Source organism: Salvia hispanica, chromosome 1 (assembly GCF_029641045.1).
Source record: "Salvia hispanica isolate PSC_SH4W2 chromosome 1, Shi_PSC_v1, whole genome shotgun sequence".
Classification (NCBI taxonomy): domain Eukaryota; kingdom Viridiplantae; phylum Streptophyta; class Magnoliopsida; order Lamiales; family Lamiaceae; genus Salvia; species Salvia hispanica.
In genome coordinates this window covers 2,084,906-2,103,268 of record NC_142692.1, presented here as the reverse complement: position 1 = coordinate 2,103,268, position 18,363 = coordinate 2,084,906, and the positions used below count along the sequence as shown (strand labels likewise).

The 18,363-nt window shown below is 32.2% G+C and overlaps 2 protein-coding genes and 1 pseudogene across 4 annotated transcripts; 1 reads left to right on the top strand and 2 right to left on the bottom strand.

The window, feature by feature from the left end:
- Positions 1-868: 868 nt before the first annotated feature.
- On the bottom strand, positions 869-6,253 carry LOC125218276 (gamma-cadinene synthase-like). 3 transcript variants are annotated; one of them, XM_089063253.1, is made up of 8 exons: positions 6,116-6,253; positions 5,539-5,803; positions 4,932-5,295; positions 4,627-4,845; positions 3,447-3,585; positions 2,196-2,377; positions 1,253-1,316; positions 869-1,165 (listed from the first exon to the last, which is right to left on the bottom strand). In XM_089063253.1, exons 1-8 carry the CDS (start codon positions 6,239-6,241, stop codon positions 869-871), a joined length of 1,656 nt encoding a protein of 551 aa, XP_088919379.1. In that variant the 5' UTR covers positions 6,242-6,253. The 3 variants fall into 3 exon arrangements, with proteins under 3 accessions (XP_088919379.1, XP_088919378.1, XP_047975871.2); XM_089063252.1 differs by lacking the exon at positions 1,253-1,316 and having other exon boundaries at positions 2,132-2,377; XM_048119914.2 differs by lacking the exons at positions 869-1,165; positions 1,253-1,316 and adding an exon at positions 1,615-2,054 and having other exon boundaries at positions 2,132-2,377.
- Positions 6,254-6,985: 732 nt separating this feature from the next.
- Positions 6,986-9,233, bottom strand: LOC148933061 (cis-muuroladiene synthase-like). The gene is made up of 6 exons (XM_089059346.1): positions 9,082-9,233; positions 8,741-9,005; positions 8,309-8,669; positions 7,789-7,927; positions 7,443-7,688; positions 6,986-7,355 (listed from the first exon to the last, which is right to left on the bottom strand). Exons 1-6 carry the CDS (start codon positions 9,205-9,207, stop codon positions 7,059-7,061), a joined length of 1,434 nt encoding a protein of 477 aa, XP_088915472.1. The 5' UTR covers positions 9,208-9,233; the 3' UTR covers positions 6,986-7,058.
- A 4,563-nt stretch (positions 9,234-13,796) lies between these two features.
- On the top strand, positions 13,797-16,216 carry LOC148933060 (cis-muuroladiene synthase-like; annotated as a pseudogene).
- Positions 16,217-18,363: the final 2,147 nt, after the last annotated feature.

Sequence of the window (18,363 nt, the reverse complement as noted above, 5' to 3'; positions counted from 1 at the left end):
AGATTTATTTGTTTTAGCAAGTTCATGTACTTTCATATCCGAAATATTATTAAACAAAAAGCCTAAAAGAATCGATCAAAAAAATAGTTTTGATTTTGCTATCTCTGCTATTGAATTCATCGTGTGTGTGCCACTTTGATAAAATACCTAAACATTGATTGTATTGGCAGTATGTGACATGTTGGATTCAATTAGATTCTAAAAATATGACAAACTTTGTCTTTATATATGGTTACAAACTCACAAACGTGTATATGCTCCATCCAATCACATCATTTTTGTGTGTAACGGTGTAAGTACAATTTATTATTCTTATTTCATTTATAAAAATAAAACAAAACGTGATTATACGAGGATGACAGTATGATCACAATATGCAAATGCTCCATCCATGATAAAAAAAAATAAAAAATAAAAGATGCGCTAGATTTTGTTTGACAAATTTGTCTGCACCATTTTTATTCTTTTGACATACATTGATTGTATTTTGCATGTCTGAAATTTCAGTTTAATTATTTGTAAAGAGATCTTTCAAAGATCAAATCATAAAATAACATCTCTTGAAACAACATGCATACATCCCACAAGCCCAATTCCATATTTTGTTTCTTTATATATATTTTTATTTACTTTGCAAAATGAGATTTTTTCATTCATACACATATAAAATGCTAACCAAGTTCACCAAGTTGCTTAATAAAATGCTGCTTAATAAAATGCTAACCAAGTTCACCAAGTTGCTTAATAAAATGCTGCTTAATAAAATGCTAACCAAGTTCACATATAAAATGAGATTTTTTTCATTCATACACAATGTACATATAGAACTTCTTCAAACAAACTTATAACTCAATACTATATAAGGTAATCAAATAATTATTGGATCGATAAAGAGAGCAATAGCAGTTGTCTTGCCCATTTGAGGATCTGTATAAGCGTCTCCATTATTGTGATTGTAACTCGCATCGCACATTCGAGCATAGTTGAGAAATTGAAGGGCGATTTCTCGAGGCACAAACGCTGTCTGGACCCATTCCTTGTTCACATCCATCCATGCTTCCTCAAGTCGTTGTGCAAACCCTGTTGGCGTCTCTTGCTTCGTTACGCCATGTTGTTTCATGTAGCAATCGATCGCAGTCAGCACTTGCCCTCCTTTACTCTCGCGCTTCAAATTCATCAAATATCGTACCAATATTAATTGAATCTTCACAAATTAATACTATATGTCAATTTGAATCAATAAGTAACTTACATGATGAGAGCCTATGTCGTCCCAATATCTTCCGATCATACCAGTCGATATCGCAATTTTGGGCCCATTCTTCATCCAATCAATAGTTTAATATTAGGTTGGTTTAATTACTTTAAGGACCTTAAAAATTTTACTTTGTTTAAGCAAATTATTATAGCATAAAATTAACATCAATAATAATAATAATAATATATTATTATTATTATTAATTATTATTATTATTATTATTATTATTATTATTATTATTATTATTATTATTATTATTATTATTATTATTATTATTATTATTATTATTATTATTATTAACTCAAATGAGTATGATACATTACACAATAGATTTAGGACATCTCCTATCTGACTTATTAACTCAAATGAGTATGATATATTACACAATACATTACACAATACATTTAGCTAGGACGTCTCCTAGCAAACTTATTAACTCAAACGATTATGATATATTACACAATAGATTTAGGACGTCTCCTAACAAACTTATACTATTTCAGATGAGTATTGGATTGATAAGGAGAGCAACAACATTCGACTTGCCCTTTTGAGGATCCGTGTACCCGTCTCCATTATTGTTGCTGTAATTCGCATCGATCATTCTAGCGTGGTTGAGAAACTGAATTGCGATTTCTGTAGACACGAACGATGTCTCGACCCATTCCTTGTTTAGATCCATCCATTCTTCCTCATACAGTTGTGCAAACTTTGATAGCGCCTCTTGCTTTGTTACGCCGTGTTGTTTCATGTAGCAATCCACTACAGTCAACATTTGGCCTCCTTTACTCTCGCGCTTTGAAATCATGCAAGATTAACAAATTAATACTATGAAGAGGTATGATTAATTAATTTGAAGTTACTATAACCTACCTCATGAGAGCCGATATCGTTCAAATATCTTCCGGTAAGACCACTTGATATTGCGATTTCGGGCTCACTCTTCACCCAATCAATTGTTTCTTGACTCAGAGATTTCAAACCAGGAATAGTGAAAGCAAACATCATATAAATGGCGCTGGTTATCTCGGAGTTTTTAACATAGTCTTCAAATGGAGGCATTTGTCTTTCCATAAACCAATTTAGCTCTTGATTGTAAGCCCTTCCAAGTTGTTGCACCTGATCCATTCATCATATATAATGCAAATATATTCATGCAGTTCAGCTGATGACTTGCAACAAGACTGATGACGATATCGTTTGAGGGCGAAAATGTCATTTTCTTGTTTTTCTGGATTTTCTTTTAGTTTTCAAAATTTTCTGGTTTAGTTATTTAGGTTTCTGGGCCTCATACAAGTGATGGGAAACTTGGAGGATTCTATGAATTTTCTTGTGGTTCGGTCATTCATTCTTGCCGGGCGTTAGCATAATATACTCCCCCGTCCCTGGAAATTTGTCACTTATTTCCATTTCCATCCGCCCCTGAAAATTTGTCACCTTGCACGACCTCACATTTCACTAATTTCTTCTCTTCATATGTTTTTATAAAACTAATATATAAACGTATGACCCACGTGCCACTAACTTTTTCAACTCCATTTATATTTTAAAAAAGGACAGAGGGAATATGTTACTCCCTCCGTCCCGCTTTAGCAGTCCCATTGACTTTTCTGCCATCTTTTTATAAAAATAATAAAAAATAGTTAAAGTGGAGAAATGGTAAAGTAAGAGACACAATAATGTAGATAAGACTCTTCTCTATATTATTTTCTCTCTTAATTTACCATTTCACCACTTTAACTATTTTTTATCATTTTTACAAAAACAAGGCAGAAAAGTCAATGGGACTGCTAAAGCGGGACGGAGGGAGTAAAAAATACTCCCTCCGTCCCCTATTAAGAGTCACACTTTTCCATTTCGGTCCATCCCCAATTAAGAGTCACACTTCATTTTTACCATAAATGGTAAGTAGGTCTCACATTCCACTAACTCAATTCACTCACATTTTATTATAAAACCAATATAAAAAAATGGGTCCCACATTCACTAACTTTTTCAACCAACTTTTCTTTACATTTCTTAAAACTCGTGCCCGGTCAAAGTGTGACTCCTAATGGGGGACGGCGGGAGTATATTTTAAAAAGAGATAGGGACAAATTTTTGGGAACGGAGGTAGTAATTAACAAGATTATATATTTGTAGGGGATCAGTTAGTTACACACATATAGTATATAGTACTACTACTAACCGTTTCTTTCAAATAAGGAGTTGCAAAGGCTTGCCCAAATTTGAGTGCGTCGCGTTCATAATCTTCGCATGTACTCAAAATGAAATGGTAAACAGTTTTCATGTGTTCAGGGAGACGATCAACTTCATCCATATTCCACCTGCAACCCAATAATTCAACGAATACAGATTTTATTTTGAACATTAATTATACAGATCCACTTTGAACAATGCAAATTCTTGTCTTTACAAGGTATGCAGATTCACTCTAAAAAAATAGGGAATGCCACGTGTCCATTTTGTAGGCGTTGGATCTTAAAATCATGAGTTTCATATTAGGGTTAGTTATTAGAATTATTTGAATGCATCCCTATAATCATAATCCCTGCACGGGTCCTCTTATATACTTATACCGTCGTGATCTAAAACTAAGACTAAATCTACATTTTTAGATTTTAAAATGAGTGGATGAGATTAAAACTCACAAATTTCAATAAATAATAGAGAAAATATCAACTAAAGGGTAATATCGTCATTATGTTATCATATGATAATTTTCGTGGATTTTTTTTATATCAACAATGTGACACAAGGATTTCAACACAAGTACAAGAAAATATCAACACAGTTTTATAAATATTTTACATACACTATAATGAGCTTTTTTTGCATTTGTTGATAAAATTCTGCTTATCAACGTGTACGAAAATTGAAATATAATCAAATTTCACTACCCGAACATCGTCGAAACATATGCAATTGAGATCTCCTCGGAATCTTTATAAAATTATATTTAATTTAATATATTTTTTGAAAAAAAAAATAATTTAAATCGAGAGAGTTACATAAATTTAAAGTTTTGAAATGATTTTGACGAGAGAGAATTGACATTAATAACCTTTAAATTTATTTACTTACTATTTAAGGAGAAATATAATCTAATTGACATTATTTTTACTATTTGATCTCTTAATCTAATGGCTAAGAATTGGTCTTAGTTTTAGATTATTAATTAGTTAGCAATTGATCATAAACCTCGTACATATCATATATTACACTACTTCTTACTTACTTTTTCTCCATTCTCTCTTACTTTTTTCCCTTTCTCTCTTACTTTACCAATTCTACATTAAAACTCATGTCATACACAAATTGGTCTATTTTTTTTGGACGGATAGAGTATATGGATAGATATGACTTACCTGTCTAAGATTTGAGTAAAAAGTTGAGCTTCATTGATTGTAGAATAATTATCATACATATCATCCATAACTCCAGCGATTAGAACGGCTTTGGCGATTCCAATTCGAACAAAAGAGTACTGAGGTTCATGATGATATCCAACACCCCAAACATAGGCCTCCACCAATCGATCTCTTGCATATGGTAATTTTGATTTCAGATCTAATTCGTTCCACCACCTTTATTTTTCAAAAAACAAAGAAATATCTTGATTAATAGTAGTACTAAATAGGCACGCCTCAGATTGATCATTGCATACTCATACCTGGAGAGCTGGGAGAGTTCTTTCCTGTGTATTTTCTGCAAATAATTGAAATTAAATTTTGCTAGTTTGAGAACAAGTTCATTTCTTGAGGGATCCGTTTCGTAAATAGAGATGTAAATCCGCGCGTAGAAGATGGATCTATCTCTATGAAGCGGGCGCTCCAAAGCCCGTTTCACTCTATCTTTAAGGCCAGACTCCAGCTCTGCTTCGTTGCGTTTCAAGTAACGCCTGGTAAAATCTGCAGCCTCTTGTAGTATCTTCTCGTTGCGAAAACGAACATGAGCTGCTTCATACAAGCTTAACATTCCCTCAACGTCGCCTTCTTCAAACATACCGTCCTTGTTAACAAACTTGTTGAAAACATCTGCTTAAGTAGTTCATTAAGTTAAACTTGATAATTGAGGCGTTTCTTTAAGATATGGGACTTAAGAAAGTTTTAGTGAGTTAATTCAACAAAGAGCAAAGTTAGTGAGTTAATTCAACAAAGAGTAAAGTTTGAGAAAAGATAAAGTAAGAAAGATTTAACGTGTTAAGTTTTAACATAGAGAGTGGAGCAATAGTCCATAATTTTAATGAAATACGAATGAGACAGAAGGAGTATATATACCACAAGAAATATGGTGGCGGTGTTGCCTGAGCAAGCGAAATCCAAGTGATGTAGTGAATAAATCGGATTGGTGAAAAAGGTCGTTATTGTTGTGTTTGATTTGTTGGAGTTTGTGTTCGATTTCGGTCTCAAAAAGATAGGCTAATCCCAACCGCTCAATCGTGTCGATTAATATCAATTGGTTGATAGGAGTTGTTTTTTCCGTTAGCATGTCTCTTGCTTCTTTCTTCAATTCTTCAATTGCTTCTTTGTACTTTTCTAGTTCCTGCATGTTTGTAAAAATAGATTAATTTCCTCTATCATGTTTATACATATGTAAAATATATTGAAATTAACGAATAAAGATATGTACTCCCTCCGTTCCATGTTAATAGAGTTGTTTTACTATTTCGAGAAGTTCCAAGTTAATTGAGTCATTTTTATTTTTGACAAAAGTAATTATCTCTCTTCCTTTATTCTCTCTCCATCTCTCTTACTTTATTCATCATTCACTTAACAGACTATTCTTAAACTCCGTGACGAAAAGAAACGCATCTATTAACAAGGAAAGGGGGGAGTATATTTTATATACATATACCTGGTTTTCTAAAGAAGAGTAATTAGAGAAAGTATCTCCCCAAATGCTTGGCACATGAGTAGTCACAGGTGGCCTTAATTCCCTCACACAGCTTGAAGTCTCAGCCATAATGCTATATGTTGCCATTAATTATGATATCAATTATGATGCTATGAAATTGAAGAAAATTGTTCACCAATTTATACTCACATGAGTCTGAAATTCTAAATAGTAGGTCAACAAAAAAATTATAAACCTATTTGGCTGTGATTAAATATTCTCTGTTTTGTAAATACTAAAAATACCTAAACATTGATTTGGACTTTTGGCAGTATTTGACACGTGGGATTCAAATTGATTCTAATTACTAAAAGTATCTCAAACTTTGTCTTTATATATGGTTACAAACTCACAAACGTGTATATGCTCCATCCAGTAACATCATTAGTGTGTGTAACAGTGTAAGTTCAATTTATTATTCTTATTTCATTTATAAAAGTCAAATAAAACGTGATTACACAAGGATGATAGTATGGTCACAATATGCAAATCAGAAAATTCTCCATCCATGACAAGAAAAAAAGATGCGCTAGATTTTGTTTTACAAAATTTGTCTGCGCCATTGTTTTTTTTCCTTTTGATATACATTAATTTTCTTGTGTATGTCTAAAATATCAGGTTATTTGCAAAGAGATCTTTCAAAGATTCAACCATAAAATGTCAAATCTTGAAACAATTAACATGTCCATACATCCCACAAAGCCCAAGTCCCCTAGCCTTCACAAAAATTACACATTGTTTCTTTATGTTTTTTTTTCTTTACTTTTGCAAATATATTGAGGATTCCATGTTGCTTAATAACATGCTAACCAAATTCATATATGGAGAGACTTCTTCATAATGAGATTTTTTCATTCATACACAATATACATATTAAGTAATCAATATGGTATGGTAGAAGTAATCAAATAATTATTGGATCAATAAATAGAGCAATAGCAGTTGTCTTGCCCATTTGAGGATCTGTATAAGCGTCTCCATTATTGTGATTGTAACTCGCATCGCACATTCGAGCATAGTTGAGAAATTGAAGGGCGATTTCTCGAGGCACAAACGCTGTCTGGACCCATTCCTTGTTCACATCCATCCATGCTTCCTCAAGTCGTTGTGCAAACTCTGATAGCGTCTCTTGCTTCGTTACGCCATGTTGTTTCATGTAGCAATCGATCGCAGTCAGCACTTGCCCTCCTTTACTCTCGCGCTTCAAATTCATCAAATATCGTACCAATATTAATTGAATCTTCACAAATTAATACTATATGTCAATTTGAATCAATAAGTAACTTACATGATGAGAGCCTATGTCGTCCCAATATCTTCCGATCATACCAGTCGATATCGCGATTTTGGGCTCACTCTTCATCCAATCAATAGTTTGTTTGGTGAGAGACTTGAAACCAAGAATAATAGCAGCAAACATGATAAAAATGCAGCTGGTTATCTCTGAGTTTTTAACATAGTCTTCAAAAGGAGGCAGCTTTCTTTCCATAACCCACTTTAGCTCTTGATTGTAAGCCCTTCCAAGTTGTTGCACCTAATTCATTCATCATAATACAAATATATTTTTCATAATCAATTACTAATATTTAACAACTTAAATTTTTTTAGAGATACATATATATAGTACTACTAACCGTTTCTTTAAAATAAGGAGTTGCGAAGGCTTTCCCAAGTTTGAGAGCGTTGCGTTCATAATCTTGGCATGTACTCATAATAAAACGATAAACAGTTCTCATGTATTCAGGGAGTCGATCAACCTCATCCATATTCCACCTACAATCCAATTTAATTAAGATCAAACCATACATATTATAAATATAAATATATTATGTACATATAACATGACTTAATTGTCTAAGATATCAGTAAAAAGTTGGGCTTCATTGAGTGTAGCATAATTATCATATGTATCATCCATCATTCCAATAATTTTATTGCATTTGGCAAGTCCAATTCGAACATAAGATTACTCAGGTTCATAATGGTATCCCACACCCCACATATAGGCCTCCACCAATCGATCTCTTACATATGGTAATTTCGATTTCAGATCAAATTCATTCCACCACCTTTTTTCAAGAAACAAATAAAGAAGATACTATTAATTAATAAATAGGCACGCCTTAATATTGAAATAATAGTAGTATTATATACCTAGAGAGTTGGGAGAGTTCTTTCTTGTATAACTTCTGCAAAAAGTTGAAGTTTTGTTTAGCTAGTTTGAGAAGAAGTTCATTTCTTGAGGGGTCTTTTTCATATATAGAGATGAAAATTCGTGCATAGACGATGGGATCTCTATGAAGCGGGCGCTCCAAAGCCCGCTTCACTCTATCTTTAAGGTGAGAATCTAACTCCACTTCGTGACTACTCAAGTAACGCCTTGTAAAATCGGCAGCCTCTTGTAGTATCTTCTCGTCGTTAAATCGAACATGAGCTGCTTCGTACAGGCTTAACGTTTCTTCAACGTCGCCTTCTTCGAACATGCCATCCTTATTAACAAACTTGTTGAACACATCTGTTAAATTAATTCATTCAATTAAATTCTATCACCATATAGTAGTATATAGTACTAATAGATGCCTATACCGCAAGAAATGTGGTGGCGGTGTTGCCTGAGCAAGCGAAATCCAAGTGATGTAGTGAATAGATCGGAACGGTGAAGAAGGTCATCGTCGTCACGTTTGATTTGTTTGAGTTTGTGTTCGATTTCGGTCTCGAAAAGATAGGCCAATCCCAACCGCTCAATCGTGTCGATTAGTATCAATTGGTTGAGAGGAGTTGTTTTTGCCATTAGCATGTCTCTTGCTTCTTCCTTCAATTCTTCAATTGCTTCTTTGCACTTTTCTCGTTCCTTAATATCAATTTTTGAACACATATAATTTATATATATGGAAATTAAATAACAAAGATGTGTAGTATATGTATACCTGGTCATCAAAAGAAGAGTAATTAGAGAAAGTATCACCCCAAATGCTTGGCACATGATTGGTCATAGGTGGCCTTGCATCCCTCACACAGCTTGAAGTCTCAGCTATAGTGCTATATGTTGCCATTCTGTTGTAACAAATTATTCTCTCTTGTGAAATGGTAGACTTGCTCACCAATTTATACCCTAAAAGTCTCAACCAAAAGGGTCTATATTAATGTTATTGCATCATTGGTAGGTCGGACATGCTAACAACACTGCATTTTTAACTGTACTAATTAATAATCTCATGCGAGTAAAATTCATATCTTTACCTAAACAAAATGTTTTATATACCAAAAATTTAGTATTTATTAAATTTTTTATATGACCAATTTCAATACCGATATGTTATTGGTGTCTCATATAGTATATGTTGTGTTTTAAAATACTACTCCCCCGTCCTGCTGCGAGTGATTGACTTCCTTTTGATATTAAGGAGAGATGAATGTGTTGTTTTCTTTTTCTTTTTTTAACAATAATCATTTATGATGGAATATTTTAAAATAGAAAATTGAGCGACAGAGAGACTATATAGTTTTTCAAAACTAATAAGGTCCACCTCACATAATATATGTTGTGTTTTAAAAAATCCTAGTATAATTTTTCAAACTAACAAGGTCCACTAACCAAAAGATGTACTAGCATTCTCTATGTTCGGAAATGAGAATCACGTTTCTTGAAAACGACTTTATTTGTGCCCACCTCATAAATATGAATTTTATGATAGCCAGAAATATTACTTCGAATTGCGTGTTCAAATAATATTTACAAGTAAAATTTTTGTGACCTTTCCTTAAATGGTCCCATCTATAATTATAAGCAAAATATTTCCGTCACATAATAAAACACATGCAAATATTACCCAAACCCTTTTTTCTCAAATATTTATGAAAATGAATTATTTATTCAATGAATTTAGTGATGGGCCAAGTGATCCCACAAAAGAAATGTCATACGAATATAAAGTTATAAACGGTATGTCTAATTTGGAAATGGCAGATTGTCGGTGACATAACTGCCCATACTCATCTATATACTCCATCCGTTTCATAAAAATAGGAATTTGAGATATGAGCTTTAATATAAAATTAGTAAAATACGAAAAAAATGAATCAAGTTAAAGAGATGAACGAGAAAAAATAATGAATTATTGTTAGTGAAGTGACAAATTATCGAACACATACTCCAACGAATCAAAACCACGACCACGACAACGACCACAAACTTCTCAATCAGTAATTTCTCATCATCTTTGGCAAGTCCCATCCAAATTTAAATTATTTTGAATTTGTAATATATTATGTTAATTTCCACAAGAACTCATTGTGGAGGTGTCAAATTATCGACCACATACTCCAACAAATCTAAACCACGACCATAACCTTCTCAATCAGTAATTTCTCCTCAAGTTTGGCAAGTCCCATCCAAATTTAAGATATTCTGAATTTGTAGCCTTAATTTTAGGTTATCGTCAAATAGATATTGTGGGTTTTGCTTCAACTTTTTGGTGGACTCTTCCCCTTTGTCCATGTGTTAAATCAAGACCGACAACAACATAAAATTCATTCCATAATACCCAATATTTAATACATAAATATTTACTGAAGGAACTTAGTAATGGGCCAAGTGATGGGCCAAAGCATGCCACAAATGTTACCAAATTCTTTTTCTCCGAAAATATCCTTGTTCTTTGTTCTGTTTGCACTGATCCATATGAAAATATGGTTCCTTTCAAATTATATTTTTAAGAAAAAGAATCCGTTAATACACCAGTAATAAATTAAGATACTTTCCATATACTCATATTTTTACGAGAATGACAAAAATCGAAAGTGCACATATTTTTATGTAGGGGTGGGAATACGGATATCGGGTATTGGATTTACTCGTACCCGACCCGATATCCGCCGAATTTTGGATACCCAATATCCAATTTTATGGGATTGAGTTTGAGATTGGGTATTGAAATATAAGATAAATCGGGTATTGGATAACCCGAATGGATATTGGATATTACCTGAATATCCAATTTATTATTTTAAGCATATTTTAAATTAGGTTTAGTCATTTTGCATTAAATAATCTTATACTTTAAAATAAAAGTGATCCATTTTTTTTTGTTTTATACTACAAAATAAATAAAAAAAACATTAGTCAATTTAGATATTTCTATATTTTCATTAATATATAATATTCAATTTTATTAGAGTATTAGTTATTAACATATGTAAAGAGTCAGGTATTTGGGTACCCGATACGGATATTGGAGTACCCAAAAATATATCGGGGCGGGTTTTGGATAAACATTTTAGTGATTTTCAGGTTTGGATACCCGGTTTTTTCGGGTCGGGTATCCATGGATACCCGTATTCCCACCCCTATTTTTATGAGATGAAGTACTCCCTCCGTCCCATGTTACTTGCATGGTTGCTTCTCGGCTCGTCACAAACTCCTTACACTATTTATAGTTTAAGTTAGAATTAATGCATTTAATTAATATGTTAGATTAAGTTAAGAGCCCCTTTATTAAGTGATGTCTCATTACACTTAAAATTCTAATTTAATTACACCAAAAAATCAATTCCAAATTTACGGCCTAAAATGAAAAGTGCGAGTAACATGGGACGGATGGAGTATATAATAGGTACTCCCTTCATCCTATCATAAGTGACACATTTCTTTTTCACGCACATTTCGAGAAAATTGTACTAATAAATAGTTAGTGGAATATGAATTATACTTTTATATATTAGTTTTAGAATAAAAATGTGAGTGAAAATGGTTAAAAGAATGTGAGGTCCATTACCAAAAATAGTAAAAATGAATTAAAAACTTTTAGGAACGAATAAAAATGAAAATAAGTGATAAATTTTCAAAGATGGACGAAGTAATAAAGAGGAGCTGAATCTGAAGTTTTGAAATTTTAAAAACACTAATGGCTGCTTCTCGTGAGGAAAAAGAATCCAACAATATTAAACGATAAAATATTAAAATCTCTATTCTTTAGAAATGGATACTACTTGGAGTAATTCTATTATGGCCCGGTTCCTTAAAAGTAAAAAATTTTTAAATTTTTTATTTTATGAAATAGACCTCACAATATTTTATCTCTCTTTCTCTTACTTTCCTCATTTTTCTTTTTTCTTTTCTCTTTTATTTTATTATTTGTATGTTAAAATGCGTAACGTTTCAAAGTTTTTACTTTTTAAGGACATAGATAGTATTATTACAAAATAACGTGTGTGGAAATGAGATTTTAAAATTCTACAATTAGCCACGTGTTGAAATAAAATTTTAAAATTCTACATTTGACCACGTTTGGAAATGAGATTATAAAATTCTTCATTTGGCCTCCTTCTAGAGGTGTAGGAGAAGTGGTTTTCAATAAGCAGTAAACTAGCAAACCATTTTTTATTAATACGTAATAAGGAGAGTAACTTTAAATTATATTTAAGTGGATACATTTTCTTCGTACCAAAAAGTAAAAACTACTAAATTATTACAATAAGCAGGGAACTTAATACCACTATGATAAAGCAAACAATTTTTATTAGAAGTTAAGTAATAAGGTGTACAACTTTAAATTATATTTAAGTGGATTTCTTCAAATTAAAAACTTCTCAATTATAACTATGAAAATATTCAAGTGAAATCTTATATCTGCCCCTGATTATATTCGTGTTATTGGAATTCTTTTCATTTTCGAAGCCCTATCTAATATATTCTTGAGTAGTAGTAGTATTCGATTTTAGACGAAAGGAAGTAGCTTTTGAGCAAGGTTTAATCAGTTGTTAACGTCTTTCGTGTAAAGTTCATAATTTTGTGTTTTGTTTTTGGTCGAATTAGCTCGTTGTCAGGTTGTCGGCAAACCTAAGGGTTGATGACACATATTTTAATGCGAAATTGGTTCATCTATATAATTTATACTCCTATTTAACATCTTAAATATTAGTTACAAAATTAAAATAAATTCTATTCAGTTTTTCTCATTTATATTTTATTTTTGAGAGGTGTATGGGCAACCCATAATATGACTATTTAGTAGTATTAATTTTGAGATTAAATATTTAAATAATTTCCATGTACGTGAATTATTCTGTATATCTACCAGATATAAAAATTGTGTGAAAATCAATTGATTTTTAAAAAAATGGGCCTTCCTGTCATGGGTGGCAAATTGCGATATATGGAAGAATGATAGTAGTATTATAACCAAAAACATGCATGCAACGGATAATATAAAATTAAGAATATTCATTCGTTTATTTAATCTTCTTGACAATTTTAATTGATCAATTATGTTTTTTAAGAATGGAAGAAATCAAACATTTATGATTTTATAATTAAATCAAACCGGTTTAAGCAGATTTTCAAGGTTAATCAAAAACTTCGACTAATCAGCTGAGAGTTCATATATTTTGGAAAGTTGAATTGTACAACAGATTAAAAAAATATAACTTTATTATAAGCAAAACACGTATATAAATTCAACTACGTAACTAAATATTATTACTGTATGCAATTACATGAATATAGACCCTTTTGGTGAGCTACTATTTAGACTCATATGAGAGTATAAATTAGTGACCAAGTCTCTACCATTTCATAGCATCATAATTCATATAACACACAGAGAGAAATAGAGAGAGTGATTATATAATTTGATACATTAGAATGGCAACATATAGCATTAATGCTGAGGCTTCTAGCTGTGTGGGGGAATTAAGGCCACCTGTGACCATTCATGTGCCAAGCATTTGGGGTGATACTTTCTCTAATTACACTTCTTTTGATGACCAGGTATATATACATATACTACATATCTTTGTTAATTAATTAATTTCCATATATATAAATTTAGGGTAGTGATAAAATGCAAACTCATATATTGTACAAACTCTAAACTATGATCTGGACCGTTAAAAAATATCAACAGATGACAAAATAGTAGCAACAGAAAATGTCAACACAGTGTCAACGGTTGATGCTGACACTGTGTTGACATTTTCTATTGCTACTATTTTGTCATCTGTTGACATTTTCTAACGGTTCAGATTAATTATAGTTTGGAGTTTGTATAATATTTAGAGTTTCCATTTGATTACGTTTATATAAATTTAATTTGTGTTCAACAATTAATATTCAGGAACGAGAAAAGTGCAAAGAAGCAATTGATGAATTGAAGGAAGAAGTAAGAGACATGTTAATGGCAAAAACAACTCCTAAACCAATTGATACTAATTGACACGCTCGAGCGGTTGGGATTGGCGTATCTTTTCGAGACCGAAATCGAACACAAACTTCAACAAATCAAACATGATGACGACGACCTTCTTCACTGTTCCGATTTATTCACTACATCACTTGGATTTCGCGTGCTCAGGCAACACCGCCATCACATTTCTTGCGGTATAATCTATATATATACACATGCACTAAATTAATCTCATTATATGTATATTTGGTTATTGAATCTAAATATATGAATGAATTTAACAGATGTTTTCAACAAGTTTGTTGACAAGGATGGCATGTTCGAAGAAGGCGACATTGAAGGAATGTTAAGCTTGTATGAAGCAGCTCATGTTCGATTTAACGATGAGAACATACTACAAGAGGCTGCCGATTTTACAAGGCATTACTTGAGTAGTCGCGAAGCAGAGTTAGAGTCTCACCTTAGAGATAGAGTGAAGCGGGCTTTGGAGCGCCCGCTTCATAGAGATATCCCCATCGTCTACGCACGGATTTTCATCTCTATATATGAAAAGGATCCCTCGAGAAATGAACTTCTTCTCAAACTAGCTTAACTTAACTTCAACTTTTTGCAGAAGCTATACAGGAAAGAACTCTCCCAACTCTCAAGGTAAATATTAGTATACTAATTGTATAGTGATTAATTTATTAATTAAAATCTTTATTTATTTCTTGAAAAAGGTGGTGGAATGAATTTGATTTGAAATCGAAATTACCATATGCAAGAGATCGATTGGTGGAGGCGTATATGTGGTGTGTGGGATACCATTATGAACCTCACTACTCTTATGTTCGAATTGGACTTGCTAAAGGCATTCAAATCATTGGAGTTATGGATGATACATATGATAATTATGCTACACTCAATGAAGCTCAGCTTTTTACTCAAGTCTTAGACAAGTAAGTCATCATATTTGTACATAATATATTCTCTCTTTCAATATATATGTTTGGTTGGATCAATCTAAATTAATTAAATTGGATTGTAGGTGGAATATGGATGAAGTCGAACGACTCCCGGAATACATGAGAACTGTTTATCGCTTTATAATGAGTACATGTGAAGATTATGAACGCAACGCACTCAAACTCGGGAAAGCCTTTGCAACTCCTTATTTCATAGAAACGGTTTGTAGTACTATATGGCTTATTCAGCTTCAAAAATACAATTAATATGTTAATTGTTTCTTGACCAATATTCAGGTGCAACAACTTGGAAGGGCTTATAATCAAGAGCTAAAGTGGGTTATGGAAAAAAAACTGCCTCCTTTTGAAGACTATGTTAAAAACTCAGAGATAACCAGCTGCATTTTTATCATGTTTGCTGCTATTATTCCTGGTTTCAAATCTATCACCCAAGAAACTATTGACTGGATGAAGAGTGAGCCCAAAATCGCGATATCAACGGGTATGATCGGTAGATATTGGGATGACATTGGCTCTCATGATGTAAGTTACTTAAGATTAATTCTACTTCATAGTATATATATTTATTTGTTAGCATTCAATTAATCTTGGTGTAACTATATTTGATGAATTTGAAGCGTGAGAGCAAAGGAGGGCAAATGTTCACTGCAATCGACTGCTACATGAAACAACATGGCGTAACGAAGCAAGAGACGCTATCAAAGTTTGGTGAATTAGTTGAGGAAGCATGGATGGATGTGAACAAGGAATGGGTCAAGACAGCGTTCGTTCCTCGAGAAATCGCCCTTCAATTTCTCAACTATGCTCGAATGTGCGATGCCAGTTACAACAACAGCAACGGAGACGGGTATACAGATCCTCAAATGGCCAAGTCAAATGTCTTTGCTCTCTTTATCAATCCAATACTCATTTGATTATTTTTGTTACACGTTCACGAATAATCAAAGAGAGGAACTATTCGTCCACCAAGTCGTTTGGGGCGTCTTTGAGTTTCTTTCTTTAAAGTTGTCGTTGTAAGTGAGTCGAGCGTGTTATAAGCTCATTCATGTGTTTTTGCTTTGTATGGTTCTTTTCACCTCCTTTATGAGGTGATGTATCTTGTGATGTCAATGATCATTATCAGAAATAATAATCATCTTCTCCCTAATCTATAAATTGCTTCTCATATAGTATTGCATTTCATGTAAAATATACACACACTGACACACATATATAAAGCAATTCAACCCATAAATTAACTAGAGAAATGAAGTAATTCATTATGGGCTTTGGTGGGCCGAAATGGGATGGGCCTAAGCGCCAACCTTGTGTCACATAAATAAACCATATTATCTACTACTGTCAAACACTCCAAATAAACTCATATAACCCAAACAAGCACACAATTAGGCAGTATATAATAGATATGATCTCTAACAATTTGGTGTTTAGTAGGTTCAGTCTAGTACGATTGAGAAAAGTAAATCATCATGCAGGTATACACATAATAATAATAATAATAATAATAATAATAATAATAATAATAATAATAATAATAATAATAATAAATAAAAAAAATAAAAAAATCAATCAAATAAAAAATAAAATGAAAATTTAGAATTTGATTTGGTACCTTATATAAAGATCGTCCATTCCCAAATGTAAAATCAACACCACCGGTGATATTGCATCGCTAGGAATATTGTCGGCCATCGTAATCGTACAACGTGTCTTGAAACCCCGAAAAACTACAATCATACAAAGCCGGTTTATCGCCGGCCGGATTTCCGCCCTTTCTCAGTGGATAATTGCAAGAGTTCTGTTGAATATAGAATGCTCATTCACTATAACCAAATTTAAAATAAATTAAATTCGTAGAAACTATGAAATAAATCGTTCTTAATTACCACAAAATTGATTCCCGTGACAAGAATATTATCAGCCAAGGAATCAAAAGTTGCAGAATAGAATATATAGTCGATTATTGCACCCCAAACAATTGAAGTTTTCCCAAATTCTCCTTTTAGATGAATAAAATAGTTTGTCTATTGAAGAATATAGAAATGCGTTTCGGTTTCGGGTCAATTTAGGGCTTAGCAAGTGCTCACTAAGTGCTTGGTAAATCCCGCTCGATATTCTACGTTTTACTGATGATACGATGAATTTACTTAGATTTTTTTTTGATATACACATGCATTGGCAGACACACATGGTGATATCGAGGGACTTAAGCCCCTATCAATCTCAAAATTTTATTTTACTAGTTTAACATTGGCAAATTTTCAGTATTTTGTGTGAATTGTTGCACAAATCATCACAAAAAAAAAATATCATATGAAAGTTTTTATCTCAAAACTTTAAACTCAAAATTCAGAATATGTAGGCCCTACGAGAAACAAATTTCTACATGGAACTAGGATTGTAACTATTTTGTTTTCAGCGCGAGACATATTTTTAGATGGACATAATTATATTTTTGTAACACATTTAATTAAAACTAGTATAAATCATGGAATATGAGATGAAACATTATTCAAAGGAGAAGAACACAAATATATTAAACCTCAAATATAGAAAAGAAATTAATTACTTGTAAAAAGGGAATGTTATTAAATGTAACATTGCAAATATCTATACCAAAAAAAGGAAAAGAAGTTATATTTCATAAATTATACACGTGGCAACATTTTATATGGATAAATGAAGTATATAATACGAATTCATAAATTACATTTCATAATTTATACATGTCGCATTTCTTTTCCACCACAAAGACATGCCTCTTTGGGCCTGTATTCGTCACGTGGGATTAAATTTCTTCGTTTTGTGAATACTAAAAATACCTTAAAATTTGTTTTGGCTGTATTTGACATGTGGATGCAAATTTTCTTTGTTTTGTGAATGTGAATGCTAACCTCAAACTTTGTTTTTATATATGCATGGTTACAAACTTACATACGTGTATATTATTAGTATGTGTAACAGTGTAAATTCAAATATAAATTCAATTTATTATTCTTAGTATTTCTTTTACAAAATTCAAATAAAAAACTATGATTATGAACAAATATGCTTGCCATAT